Genomic DNA, 14,641 nt, shown 5'->3' with positions numbered 1-14,641 from the left:
CCAAGTTTCCAAGCGCTAATCCCTTTTCGTGGCGTGGGTCTTTGCCGATTTCCATCCGCAATTTGATGTTCGTTGTTCGTTGCTTATGTTTTTTTGTAGTCACGGGCTCTTAAGGCCCGCAGCTAACCCCACTATCTAGCAGGAGGACCTTGTGATGTTGATGTTTTGGGTCCGTCCCGAACACCACCAGGACGTTTTTGCACTCCGCACGCCGCCCCTGACATGGAGAACAGACGCGTACGAAGCCCCCTAACTCAGTCTGCATGCGACCAAAGCATCCACCGGGGTTGAGTACCCGATCTCCACTAAGGTTGCTCGCACCCCAGCTAGCACCACGGGAAGGTAGAGTATCGGAGTTTCAAACAAGAGGTGATATGACCACTACCCGAAGGTTAGGTGTATGGGGTCTCGAGTTGTACATTGTCTACCGTTCGCTAGCCTGCATTGGTAGTGTATTGAATGTATGATTATTATGAAGTATTGAAGTGTTATTTCCTAGGCTGCAATATTGCGATCTGGTGACCAAAAAAAAAAAACGTTCGCCATCCAGACTGTTTTTCAGAATCTTCCAGTTGGCATCACTGGTCGTGACTAGCAAACGTGAACTGTAATCAATAGAAAATTTCCAACCAAGAAACGCACGACACGCATTATTATTTCGGCTCTCGGCTTGGCTCTCTGCCCAAATCACCTCCCATCCCATCTATTTTTGAATTACATACCAAATTTTCAGACAATACTGAGCCATTTTTTAAATACACGGATGGTGTAAAACTTAAGCAGCTATTTTCTCGAAAGTCGAAAAACCTCAGGTGATTAATACAACCTAATCAAAACAAACTCTAGGAATGTTTGTTGTTAAAAATCGGTACTTGGCATCGCTGATTGTCACTTCACGTCAAATAACACGTCATTCGACACACACAAATGACATTTCAGTGAGTTCATTCTCTTCGTTGAAGACTGTTGGGGAGCATAGTACATGGAAAATAACAGGTAGGCCATTGCGCTTAACCTCGCTTGAAAGCTCCGTGTATGTACACAGCATGCTTGCATACCAACAAAAATAGTTATGAAAATTGGGCAGTTTTATATAGAAGGCAATCAAAATTATTAATTTCTCCGTCAATAGCCATTCGATTCCTTTGAAAAGAGCCTCAGATTAAAGATTGATTCTTCAGGCTCATCGGAAACTATTTTTTGCTTTGGATTTTCGGATCTGAACCATAAATAATGAGCATTCAAAAGAAAATTTCATCACCGTCCCTCTTATTCGAGATCAAACAATTAAAAATTTTTTTTTGTCTATGTTGAAAACTTTATAAAGATGTAAAAAACTTCATATTTCTGTGATAAAAAATCAATTTGTTTGAAATTTTGTTCAAACTGCACAAGAAACCCGCATAAATCAGTATTATACAGAGACTATTTCCATTATCTTCTTCCCAAGACGCCCAAAAGATTACTTCTATAGTTTTGGATTATTAATGTAAGATAAGGCTTATCATTTTTTCATGAAATGGAATCGTTTGGACGCACTTTACGATACAGGGAACGGGTCGTTAAGTAGAGTAACCATTCAATTTTTTTACTTTTTTCTACTCGCTCTGAGCGAGTTGTATCATACGTGGAATCTTCACTTAATGATTTTCTTATAAAATAAAAACGATACAACAAATCGTGTACTTTTGATACAATTATTAGAAAAATAAAATTATTGAAATGAAAATCAGTTATAAAAATGATTTTATAGCATTTTATTCACAAGACGTACATTTTTTTTTAAATACAAAATAAAAACACTGTTCACACTAAATAGTTTCACCGTGCTGCTGTTCCCGATGCTATCCTTGTTAGAATTGTTGTTGACTACCGAGCCTCGTACCGTTGGAACCGGTGCTGATGCCTGACCGGCTCAACATAATAATGTTTCCGTTATGTTGAGGTCAGGGATCTTCAAGTCAATTATGACCCAATTCTGACGTCTGCTTTTTCATCTGGAGACATCCGGCCAGCTGCGACTGAAAAAAATAATTTTCAATTAGGAAAACTGAAAATTACCAATAAATAAATCAGGGTACTTACCCTCGCATAACCGGAACTGGCGACGTCACCAACCGATCCATCGCACCATTGGAACCGGTGCAGTTGCGTTCCGAATTATGAAAAGTGTAGTTTTTACGTTCCGCGGTGAGATCGAATTTCATTTTCTGCTCAAATTCAACCACGTGTGATGTGACAGCAGAAAATTTTGGGGTGCGTTGCTAAAATAATCGGATTCTTTTCATGATTATCAACTGTATCTTTCAGGAATAATTTTCTATCTTATCGTCGCGTTGCCAAATTACTCAATTAGTTTCTTGTAAGATTAATCTTATCTTACAGAAATGGTTTTTTGGCATTTCTAGCAAAGACACATTAGCAACGACCCAAACGAAATCGTGACTATTAATGTAATCAGAACCGAATAATTCGAAAGATACATAGTATGGTTTTTAGCTATGCGGGAAAAGACCACACAAGGCAAAATAATCACCAAATTTTAGTTTTAAATCGACCAAAAGCCTGTTGCATATTACTTTTAGCGATTTTGAAAAGCCAAATATTGTTCATTGTATTAAAATGCATCAATGCATATTTTTCTCATAATTTTAATGATTGTCAATTTTTAGAAAAAAATGATTTTCTGAAAAATTCCATACATTTGCCAGTTTTTTCCATAACTATTTTTTGGGGCCTCTTTTTTTTTTATAATTCTTTATTTGAAACGGCTCATACGTTTAAGTTTTAAGGAGCCACACTCGTTTTTTGTTTTTCACAATCATTTTCTTAGTCTAGCACTTTTTTTTAAAGAAAAAAGAAGATAGAAAGGGAAATATGAAAATAAAATAGGGTTATAGACGGAGATCGATAGCTTTTAGATAGAAGTAGATTTCGAACATGTAGTCCAAATCTAGCACAGCTAGCACGTCTCTCACTGGAACGTTAGGTGGTTTTCCTCGGGTTGGGGCCTCTTACCAATACGTTGAAAGAGAGCGGAATAGCCTACCTTGTATATTTCAAAGTACTATGGTTGGGGAGAGCATTTTTTCAAAAACTCTCCCGGACAGCTGACAATGAATTAAATGAACGCCCGCCCGGAAGGAATGAAGTGAATGGTGCTGGCTGACCTGGCTGATGAATCAACGAGATTAAAAGAGTTTTCAGTCAGAATCGAACGTTGTTCGCAGTTGGACGCGCAATAAATGCACCACGAGAAACGCAGCACCAAAGTGAGAGCAAAGTGTTTTAACAAGTTTTTTTTTGTCTGCACCGTTCTGCTGCCTTTTGCTTGTTAGGGAGTTTTGTTTTTGCAAAAGGAAGGAATTTTTACGGGATAAAGAAAAAAGTTGAACAATTTGTTGAAGCTTAGCTTAATTCGGAGCGTATCGAGTGACTCCGGGGCGGGCGTGTGGTGTTGGACAGTTGGTTTCTGACAAAAAATCGCGAATTTGCTTTTCAACCAAGAGGAGGGCCTCTTTGGGTTTATTGGTGCAGTTCATTCGTATAGGGTGGTGGAACAGAAAACGGCCTCACCCTGGTCAGGATTCCCTGTGTTTTGACAGGACACGAAGTAAACAGTCAGATTTGCTAGCTCTGCGTTGATGTATTGGTGGTAAGGCTCCTGTTTTGTTGCTTTGCTTCAAGAAGGGAAGTGAGCGAGCAGGTCGAATAAACGATAGACACAAGAGACAAAAAGTCACACATCCGGTCCCGATTATTTGTTGGGTTGGCTAATCATCGAAAAAGTGCGGTGGTAAACGGTTTTTTTTTTGAACAGCACAAAAAACTTATCAGTTTAACTCAGTTGAACGGAAAACCCAGATAAGATTGCTTAGCGTGCAGTTTTCGCTCTTGTTAGATAAAGGTGTGAATTTTGCAGTTTTACGAGCAACAGTCTGCTGCCCGTCGCTCGGATAGAGTTTTGTGTGGATGATTGCACGAATACAACGATTGCCGAGCTTAGAAGTAGCAAATAAACAGCTCAAGAAAACGTAAAGAAAAGTATACACACAAACACTCGTTAGGAGTTTGGAGCGTTTGGAGCTTGAAGGAGGCTGCAGCTGGAGTGAGATACTGTGGTGTTGGTGTTAGACAAACTAGTGCCTCAAAGCAGCAGTTTTACAACTCATCGGCGATCATCCTGGAGTGTTTTCTTCTTTGTGACTGCAATCTGCACTCGAAACTGCACAATAGAGTTGTCAATTTGTAAACAGTCGAGCTCAGTTTGATTCGTGTAGTGTGTAAACTCCCATAAAAGATCCATCAAGATCGCAAGACCCTAAAAAGTTCGTTACAAATTACGTAGTCGTTGATTGGTGAATTGGGGGAAAAAGTTGTCGTTTTCGGTGTTATCTGTGGCTCTTGGGAAGTCAGTGAAGGTGTGCAAAACGGGCGAAAGGAAACGACTTGGTCGTACATTTATTTCCCTCTGATGTAGCTTCTGTTCAATGTTTCCACCTATAGTGTATGTGTGTTTACATTGGAGCTCACCTTGGAAATTAACATAAGTCTCTATTTAGCTCGCTGAAAACGCGGTGTGGAATTGTGCTTTCTGCTGTAAGTGGCTTTGCTGTTACTGTGCTACTGGAATAGGGTTCGCGTGAATTTAGTGAGAGAAGAAAATATAAGAAAAAAAGGTTTCCGTCTGCCTCTAGACAGTGCAGCCCAAGAAAAAAAAATCAAGTGTCCTCGATTGATTTGTATTTTTGAAAAAAAGATCACCCTTCTTGATCCAGGTCGATCAACAATTTGGTGGTTCGACTATTGATTTAGCTTTTCGTTGAGCAAACACAGAATCAACCAACAGCAAAAAATAAGGAAATATGATTCTACCGGACGGTTTTCGACACATCGGAGACGGATGGCTGGACGTCGATGAAACCAGATTGCAGCAGCTGCGGGTTCAGCAGGATCTGGCGGAGATCTACGACATCGAGGAAAGCTGGTTTGCAAAGTGAGTACGAAACCTCTAAAATATCTCAAATTGTATAAACAAAACTATAAGACCATATTAAGACCCTCTGTCATATTTTCTCCCAGTGGAGAAAGGTGCGCGTAATCTTCATACCGAAATACCGAAACCAGGGAAAAAAGATAAAACTCAACCACAGGCATTCAAACCGTTCAGTCTGACATCCATTATTTTGAAAATAATGGAAAAGATACTTGACGAGCACATTAAATCTCAGTATCTTAGCTCAAGTAAGTTGAACAATTTTCAGTTCGCTTACAAAAATGATATATCAACGATTACCGCTTTACATACCTCAACACAAAAACTACAAAAGACTATGGAGGCAAAAGAAATGGCACTTGCTTCTTTTCTAGACATTGAAGGGGCATTCGACAACGCATCTCATAACTCAATCGAATCATCTATGAAAAGACGAGGGTACCACGCGGAAATTTTTGATTGGACTAGTACCATGCTGATAGATAGAACCATTTATGCAAGCTTGGAAGGACTTACTATCAGTGCCACTCCAACTAAGGGATGTCCCCAAGGTGGGGTTCTATCATCGTTGTTGTGGTCACTGATCGTGGACGACCTCCTAAACAAACTTGTATCTATGGGATTGGAAGTTGTGGGCTTTGCAGACGACGTAGGGGAAAACTTACAGGACATCTTAAAATCCTGAAAAAAATTAAAATCAACTCACAAATTGTAAAGAATGGTGACAGGATGGAACCCGTTTTTAACCTAGACATACCATACAATGTAACTATCAACGATAGGGACGTGTGGGAGTCAGGTGGTCGATTAAATTTTCGATTAAATAAACCTCCCGGATCGATTAAATACTTTACTGATGGGTGCAAAATGGTTAATAGAACTGGAGCAGGGGTGTTCGGACCTAGACTTAGGATCTCAATTCCTGTGGGAAACTGGTCAACAGTATTCCAAGCAATTCTAGAATGCACTTAAGCCTGTTTGAAAAGAGGTTACAGTACACAAGCATCTGCATTTTCTCTGACAGCCAGGCCGCTCTACGAGCACTAAGTACGTTCACATGTTACTTCAAACTAGTATGGGAGTGTATTGTTGTACTTAGAAACCTGGCCATAAGGAACAGAGTATTTTTATTCTGGGTACCAGGCCACTGCGGTATCCTAGGGAAAGAAGATGCAGACCAACTAGCTAGGGAAGGACCTCAGGGACTGTTTATTGGACCTGAACCTTTCCCAAGAAACCATTTTAGGATTATTCCAACCTTAACACCTCGCTCAAGACTATTTCCTAAAGCTACTTTAGGGCCAAAGCGCATTCTATGCTTAAGGACAACTACTTTAAAGCTAACATATTGACTAGTTGGCCCTGTCTTGTTAACGTCTTTAAATCTTGTTCTATAAGCTATAATAAAACATTCAACAGAATAGTTTTATTCGACCTTATAGAGATTGCTTTGAGAAAGGAATTTTACTGTAGGAGCTGTGGAATCTGATAGGAATTTTGCTGTGGGAGCTGTGGAATATGATTTTACTGTGGGAGCTTTCTGTTCCGTGTTTTCTTTTCTCGTGTTATCTCTTACTCTCCCAAGCATTTGATGATTGGTCAAGATTCCATTTAGAATATTTTAAAAATATTCTCATTTTCATTATCAATATATCTTAGCATGAAACTCCCTGCAATCTCTGATTTCTGGTAAATATATATGAAATAGCATCAAAACATAAGCGCGCCTTAAAGAATATCAAGGTTGACCACAGTTAAAGAATATTTTTAATTAAAAAAATAATAATTCAAGGACCATATTAATTTGCTCAAATGGGGAAATTTTTGTTTTGCATTCAAATTCATGACCTATACGAACATTGTCTAATTTGTTGAAAATGTCTAGTTTCTAGTATTATAAATATATTTCCAGCAAGATGGCTTCAGTAATTTCGATTGAATTTCTCAATCAACATGGCGTTTAGTAAGTTAATATTAAAATCTTAAACCATTTGTAAAACAGTTTTAAAACGGTTTTATGCAAGTTAGAAAAATGTTCTTATAAAACAATTTCTATAAATAGTTTTAAAATAGTTTTAAGAGACCTTGACTTACAGCTTGGTTTGACGTTTCTCTAAATGGAATACACGCTCATGATGGATTTATCCATTTTTGAGTAAGGCTGATGTCATGCTGAAACAACTAGCAACGCAACGCAACGCAACGTTCCAATAAGATTGCGTTGCATTGCATTGGTATGTCATGCTGGCGCGACCTGTCACTTTGAAATTCCCTACAAATCATCACTTCTCTACATCTGATAATGCTTTAAATCGTCTCCTTTCTTTCCGGAGCCATCAAAAACTCATCAAATCACGACCCGGATTGCAAGAATGCCGAAATTTGAACCGACAAAATTCCTTGTTTTTTTGCCGGAATTAAGAATTCATGAAAATTTTCTCGCCGATTAAGATAGTTTTTAGTTTATTATCACAAGTTCGGACAGATCTTCGTACTATTGTGCTTAAAACCCGGAATCACTGCTTCAAATCGAGAAAAAACAATGTTCCTATTGGATTTCCTACTAGTCGCGCTACTAAACACATTGGCATCAGATTGGTCGCGCTACTCAAAGCAACCAGTATGACAGGTCTGCGCGATTTCCATGGAGATCAAATGAGAGCTGGTTAGTCGTGTGAACGTTGCGTTGTAGGTCGCGTTGCTAGTTGCTTCAGCATGACATCAGCCTAAGAGAAGTTTGTCGCAATAAATGAGAACATTTCCATTTGTTGCGTGGCAAAAGGCATTCATGCAACTTTTTGTTTAGTTTCCTTTTGACTGGTTAATTGTCTTTAAATAAAAACTAGGTATTTTTATAAACTAACCTCAGATCATTTTCTGTCATCAAAAGCCGAGCCTCAAAGCTAAATAATAACCCGCATAAATAAGAATTATAATCAAACAATGTCCTAAATCGTCAAACGGCGATTTGATGAAGCGTAAAAAAACGTTTAGCAAACGATTGTAGAAATGTAAAATACATTTCCTGAATCGCGAATTGCGAAATCATTGTATTTTGAATGTGTTGTTAGGTTATGTAACTGTTGAAAACTGTTAAAACAGTTGTATGGGAAAACTTTTCTGCAAACAGTATGCTAGCGGTTTAGGAATCGCTATTATTAATAGTTTGCAGCATATCGAACTATAATGGTTAGTGTTGCAATTGGGAGCGATGAAACGGTTCTATAAAACGTGCTTCGGATGTTTTGCTTACGATAATCAGAACTGTGTTACGCTTGAAATAAATCGTAATTTTCAATGATCGGTCAATGCTCGTGGTCTTCATTCTAACTATATCATCCGAAAATTGTTGAGGCGGATGAAAGCTTAGAATAAGCTTTTTCGTTTGTGATGAAGCTCCATTTCCCCGTCTTTACTGAGAAGAAGCCGGTGGCTGTTTTCTAGAAAATTTCAAGGGCGGTTTATCCGGAAAGAATTTTTTTAAACTATGGATTTAATGAAGTAAATATAGATTAACTTCGCAGGGAGAGACAGAGATTGATAAATAAAACAAGTACTTTATTTGGTGTTGAACTAAGAACTCCATTCGCACTGGATTCAATACTGTCGTTATATGAACTACAAATACTCTTTTTTATTTAACTGGAAGAGCGTATTTAGAATTACATATAAATATTATTCAATCAAGCACAAATTAATTGTCTAATTAAACAAATCAATTTATTCACCGTGGGCTTTTACTCGAACCCTTAGAATAGAGCGATTAATGATGTGGACTGAATTGCGGTTCTCCTGAAATTTGAATGCGGATGCAACAAAGTTGTTTTCATTTTTCAGATAAATTTAGCTGCGTTTATTTATATCGTTTTGAGAGCCCGTTTTTCTCAGTTTTGAGTGATAATTCTTTCAAAACAGGTTATGCTATCTCAAACAGAGGTGAAAAAGTTTAAGCGTGTATACGTTCTTCTCGATTGTCAAATCATCTGTCGTCTCTGGCGATATGAGTTTGACACTCAAGCCAACCAAACTAAAACACAACAACAACAAAAACAACAACAAATCATCTGTCATTTAATTTTCTCATGCCTACATCCACTGTTCCAATAAAACAGTTTTTCAACTCGGCTTGAACGCTGTTTTAAAAGCGCATTTAGTGCCTTCAGAACTGCAAATTATCAGCACTGACCACACTGACATGACACTTAGAAGAAGCTTAGCATGTCTCTGTCATGCGATACTGATTTTTTGTCAGCGACATAAGCTTACACTGTCATGATCAAGGTCAATGAACGATATCATGCTTGCTGTGACTTTTTTCTTCTTACAGCCAACAACTACGTTTTTCAACAGTTGCGCAACTTTTAACGTAAAATCCCTCTCAACACAGCCAGAAAATGAAATAGAATGACGACCGTATGGAGTGCAGAAAATGTCATTCAATATTGACATTGCTGCCTGACTGACATGGTAGCTTGGTCATTCAACTGGTAGACGGTATTGATATTCTTTCGATAACATTGACTACTAGACGTTGGTCAGGATGGAATGATATTGACTGAAATTTGAGTGCCTTATTAACCCTCCAAAGCTGTTCGGGTCAATATGACCCGAAGCGCACATTTCAAACATCTTTATCATCATTCCAATATATTGATGAACTGGTAATTTTGACAAACCAAGTATGTTCTATGAAAATAATGATCAAATTAACGCCAAAAAATTAAAATTAAAAGTTTTGAAAATCGGTTCATTGGGAAATGAAATACAGCTAAGCAAAGCCAAAATTGGATGTCGTTTTTTTAAAGTTAGATTTTTTTCTACTGGAAGATCTGTCATAGCGGTCAAAACTTTAATTGGACCCCAACATATCTATACATTGCCGGATACAGATTCCAAAATTCTATAGAAATCGCATTTTTAGGTTCATGCCTGAAAAATTGTACCTTCCGTAACTTTTGATCCCATCGATATAACTTTCCAAAAACTTCAGACATGCTTACTTTATATTTCAACAATCACTCTGCAAAATTTCAACAAAAAATGTAGTGTAGTTCCTAAGATATTGCAGTATGAATGAGAAAAGTCCAAAAAGTCCGATTTTCGTAGAATTACTGTATCTCAGGCCACACAAACTCCAGAAAGCTCAAATTTTGTGATATAATAGTGTGATAGTTGATCTATCTAACGCAGAAAATTTGATCAAAAAATATCCTCAGAGTCAAAAGTTATGGAAGTTCAAAGTCGAAGTGACAGTGCGCGTGCTTCCAATTTCTATACAATTATGAACGGTACTGTAGCTTTTCAAGACCAGCCGAGTCGACGAAGAAAACGACACTTTTTAGGTAAACATCTCAAAACAAATATTTTGTAATCGGCCAAAAATAACTTCAAAATACAATTTTTAGTCCCTGAAGAAGATCCAAAACGGATTGAAACGTTGGATACATAAAACAAAAATCATGTTTGGTCTAAAATAGACTGCAAGCCGAAATTTTCCAGGAATTTTTTTTTTCAAAAAGTAACTTCATGGTAGTCATGAGAGACTCAAATAGTATCAGTCGGTACAGTTTATTTCATAGAACATCCATTTGAAAGGCACATGAGCAAAATGATGGTATAAATTGTTCTTGGTTACTAACTCTTGTCACTGACTGTACATTTAAACATTAAATTTCGACATAAAATGGGCCTCTCTACCTAAAACCGGAATCAGGCAAAAGTTTGGTGATGTTTCCTTTTCAATTTCAAACACACCCCCAACCAAATAAGTGACTTTTATTTGGATAACGTACCTCGCCAGAGAAAGTGTTTTTGTTCCGAGGCAGCAGTGTGGTGCGTGCGGGTTTTTTTTTCGTTACATAGCACCCGGTCTTGTTAAACACAACAATCCTGCGTGCAATTTTATTTTGGGTTACAATTCGTAACAGTTTCGGTTTTATTTGCTTTTGGTGGAGTCACCTCACCTCAAATGGATTGAGGTTTCTCTACTAATGTACCCCTAGGTTTGTTTTGCCGGAATTTAATTTGTGCTTGCTGAACCTGGTTGTGTTTAGATTATCGTGGTTTTGTTCAAAGTTGTACTTAGGAACAAGTTTTCGATCCAACCACTGATTAAAAAATTATACATAATCTTTGGCCGGAAACATCCACCGACAAAAAAAGACTTGGAAGAATCTGCCTTTTTTCGCTTATTCTCTTATATGAAAACCATCTGCTTCCACTTTTCCAAGTATTATCGTTATGATTCTGGAAACGGTTCTCCAACACACACTGGGACTTATGCTGCTACCCGGGCGTTAGGTTTAAGCTTCAAAGCGTCTTGAAACAAAATATAAAATCTTACAGAAACAAACGAACCGAAAGGAGGGAGAACAGATAAAAAAAACTTCTGGCAGCAGGTGGACCTTGATTATAGTTTTGTAGCTTCCTTTTTCACATGTTTCACCAAGGTCAGCCAAAGGGGAAAAGCAAAAAAAAGTAATGGTAGCATAAAGATTAGGATTAGTAGGAAACATTTGCAAAGTTTTATGCCGAACTGCGAAAAAATGAGAAAGAGTTTTCTCAGGATTTGTTTTTTTCAGCGACGATTATGCTCATCCTTCCTGTATTTTTTTTTCTTCAAGAACTGAAATATTCTCAAAAAAAAAAAAAAAAACAAATTAAAAAATAAGGGTCTCTTATAGGTACATCCGAATAAAAAATCAAACAGATGCCTTCGTATAGTTTTTGGATTGCGCAATCCGGAAAATCAGATCGATTTAATCTCTCCCGTGGTGCTGCTGAGCTGTGGAATTGATCAAATTGATTCCACCGGTTTGGCAGTGTTCGGGCCGTATTAAGTCAGACAACCTAAATGAGCTCGCCAAAATTTAGTACCTATTATCATTTTCTAACTAGCCGGTGATCGGTTTCAATTGTATTTTGTTTTCGTTTCGTTTTCAACAAATGTATGTGTCTTGCGTGATTGGATTGCGGGGCGGACCGTTCGATTTCGTTTAATCGATTGTTCAAATTAAATGGACATCCCATTGGACAAGTTATACAACAAAACACACGTCATACGACAGTCAATTTTTAGTTAGGAACTCAGATTCCTCCGAGTTTATTCCAAAAACATGTCACATGTCGCACGGAAGGGACAGGTTGAAGGTTTTTAAGGACATTAAAAATCTGATCGTTTGGATTCAAAGTATGTGGAGGCCACTAAACGTTGGTGTGATTTTTCTTTCCCACCTTTAATTTAACCAAGATAATAAGTATTATCTCATAATTGAGATTCCATGATATTCCTATGAAAAATGTACTGACGAGGAATCATGGTCTAAAAATAGCTTTAAATACTTCCGATTGGAGCGCTTGATAGTGCAAAGCACTTCAAATTACGTCGCGATCAACATTTTAAAGATTTTTTAAACTGATAACGCTACTGGACAGTAGCCCTCTGAAGGATACACAGATAAAAAAATGTAACCTTACAATACAAGTGATTTTACATTTCTACATCGTCGCTTGAAAATTTTTGAAAAAGAGTATAGCAGCTCAACCATTTCTATGAAAATTACATGTCAATGCACGCTTATTCCAGCGCCGGTGTCAGTTTGTCAGTTTTGTTTTGTTTCCATTCCTATTCGTTTCCCGTCCCGTGCTGCGTCGGCAAAAGATGTTAGTTTTTTTTCTCTATCAAATCGTGGTTGCTGATTAAAGGTAAATCAATATTAAAAATAACTGTGATTGACTTAATAATTTCACACTAATTGCTCTTCTTTACAGGAAATATTGATGCTGAATCCCCAAAACATCATAGCCCCAACTGTGCGACAATTTTCTGCTGTCTTATCGAACCAGCCGTCGAGCCGCCGCCGTCGGCGGAATCGGCAACGAAGATCACTGCAAGTGTTGTTAATCAATCAGCAAGTGCGATTAGCGTGAAATAAATTTTTTCCTGCATGAAAACGGTGATTTTTTTGATTTTGCGAAACCACTCCCAGTCCAATAAGATTCGTGAGATGTGCTAAATAATGTAAATGTACAGTAAACAACAGCATTGAATGCGTCCGGGAATTTACATGAAACGTGCAGTATTATCACTTGTAAATAGCCGATTCCTTTCTACCCATGCAGCTGCATGTAAATCTACGTGGATTTTTCTAAGTGTGTAGAAATTGCAAGCTACACTACATCATAAACGCCCGTGTCACATATATACACTATATGGGTAAGCAATGAAGGATCGGGTAGGGTTGTTATCATGAATTTTAATTATAACTCTTTACATGGCAGACACTTAAGATATGTCTAGCGGACCAACGCATTCGTAGAAGCTGGATTGCGAAAAAAATGCATCGTCCGTTACCGCAGCAACATTTTTATTTTATTGACCAAGAGAAGCCCTTATCTGGTCTGTACTCTGGATGGATCGTGCAAGGATATTAATTAACAGAGTCGTTTTCCTCTCGGGAGACACGAATGTACCAGTTCCGATATTCCAATAAATAACTTGGAACTTTTTGGAACCTTATTTTGAATTTCAATCAGAGGTGACAGCCTGAATGAAAACTTTATACCATTATTTTTTGTCATTTGCGTCATTTTTCGTGAATTTTTGACAATTTGTTTGCATCATGTCGAGCCAAAACCGAGCTGTGCTAAAATCGAATCGTGCCAAAATCTCGATATTTTAATACAAAAAAAAAACTAAATTTTAATTTATTCTCATAGTATTCCGTCTTACGACATAACTTGATGAACCTAATTCCTGAAATTCACTCGGTCCATGGCAACCGTTCTCCAATTTCTCGGACATCCCACATTCGCCAGATCACGCTCCACTTGGTCTAACTACCTCGCTATTTTCGCCCGCTGCTCCTTTCGTTCCTACCGGACAATCTTCCGGCATTCTCGCAAGATGTCCAGCCCAACGTATCCGTCCAGCCTTCGTCACCTTCTGGATACTGGGTTCGCCATAGAGTTGCGCGAACTCGTGGTTCATCCTTGGCCTCCACACTCCGTTCTCCTGAACGCCGCCAAACATGGTTCTTAACACTCGTCGCTCGAATACTCCGAGTGTGCGCAGGTCCTCCTCGAGCAATATTCACGTCTGGTACCCGTAGAGGGCAACCGGTATAATGAGCGTCATATACAGATTACACTTCGTGCGAGGGCTGAGTCTTTTCGACAGCAGTGTTTGTGGAGACCATAGTAGGCACGACTTCCGCTGATCATTCGCCGCCGGATCTCACGGCTGGTGTTCATGTCTGCGGTCACCAGTAAACCGAGATAGACAAAGTCTTAGACCATATCCAGCTCGTCGCCGTCGATCGTCACCTTCTAATTACTGAACAAGCGAGCTTGGTCGTTCTCGTATCAGCATATACTTCGTTTTGGACGTATTCATCATTAACCCTATCCTTCCTGCTTCGCGTTTCAGTTTGCGGTGAATCTCCTCCACCTCCGCAGATGATCTGCCAACTATATCAATGTCGTTGGCAAAGCAGATCATGCAGGATAGACCATCGCCTTGTCGAAGCACCTTGCGCGATTCGAATGAACTCGACAATTCACCCGAAGTCCACACACAGCACTGCGTTCCATCCTTCGTTGCCTCAATCAGTGCGGTCAGCTTCCCGGACAAGTCGTTCTCTTCCA

The 14,641-nt window shown here is 38.6% G+C and overlaps 1 protein-coding gene and 1 long non-coding RNA gene across 2 annotated transcripts in view; one reads left to right on the top strand and one right to left on the bottom strand.

Moving 5' to 3' along the window:
* Positions 1-1,742: 1,742 nt before the first annotated feature.
* On the bottom strand, positions 1,743-2,219 carry LOC129753544 (uncharacterized). Its single transcript, XR_008738941.1, has 2 exons — positions 2,086-2,219; positions 1,743-2,021 (listed from the first exon to the last, which is right to left on the bottom strand). It is a non-coding gene; the product is annotated as an uncharacterized LOC129753544 (long non-coding RNA).
* Positions 2,220-3,217: 998 nt separating this feature from the next.
* LOC129739098 (death-associated protein kinase related-like) overlaps positions 3,218-14,641 on the top strand; it is a 383,120-nt gene continuing 371,696 nt past the window's right edge. Inside the window, exon 1 of the mRNA XM_055730500.1 lies at positions 3,218-4,996. Coding sequence (XP_055586475.1) covers positions 4,866-4,996 — 131 coding nt within the window. The 5' untranslated portion in view covers positions 3,218-4,865. The remainder of the gene's footprint in view (positions 4,997-14,641) is intronic.

The sequence above is a fragment of the Uranotaenia lowii genome, chromosome 1 (assembly GCF_029784155.1).
Source record: "Uranotaenia lowii strain MFRU-FL chromosome 1, ASM2978415v1, whole genome shotgun sequence".
NCBI classification, from domain to species: domain Eukaryota; kingdom Metazoa; phylum Arthropoda; class Insecta; order Diptera; family Culicidae; genus Uranotaenia; species Uranotaenia lowii.
Note: the sequence above shows the minus strand (reverse complement) of the source record. Positions and strands in the feature narration are given on the sequence as shown.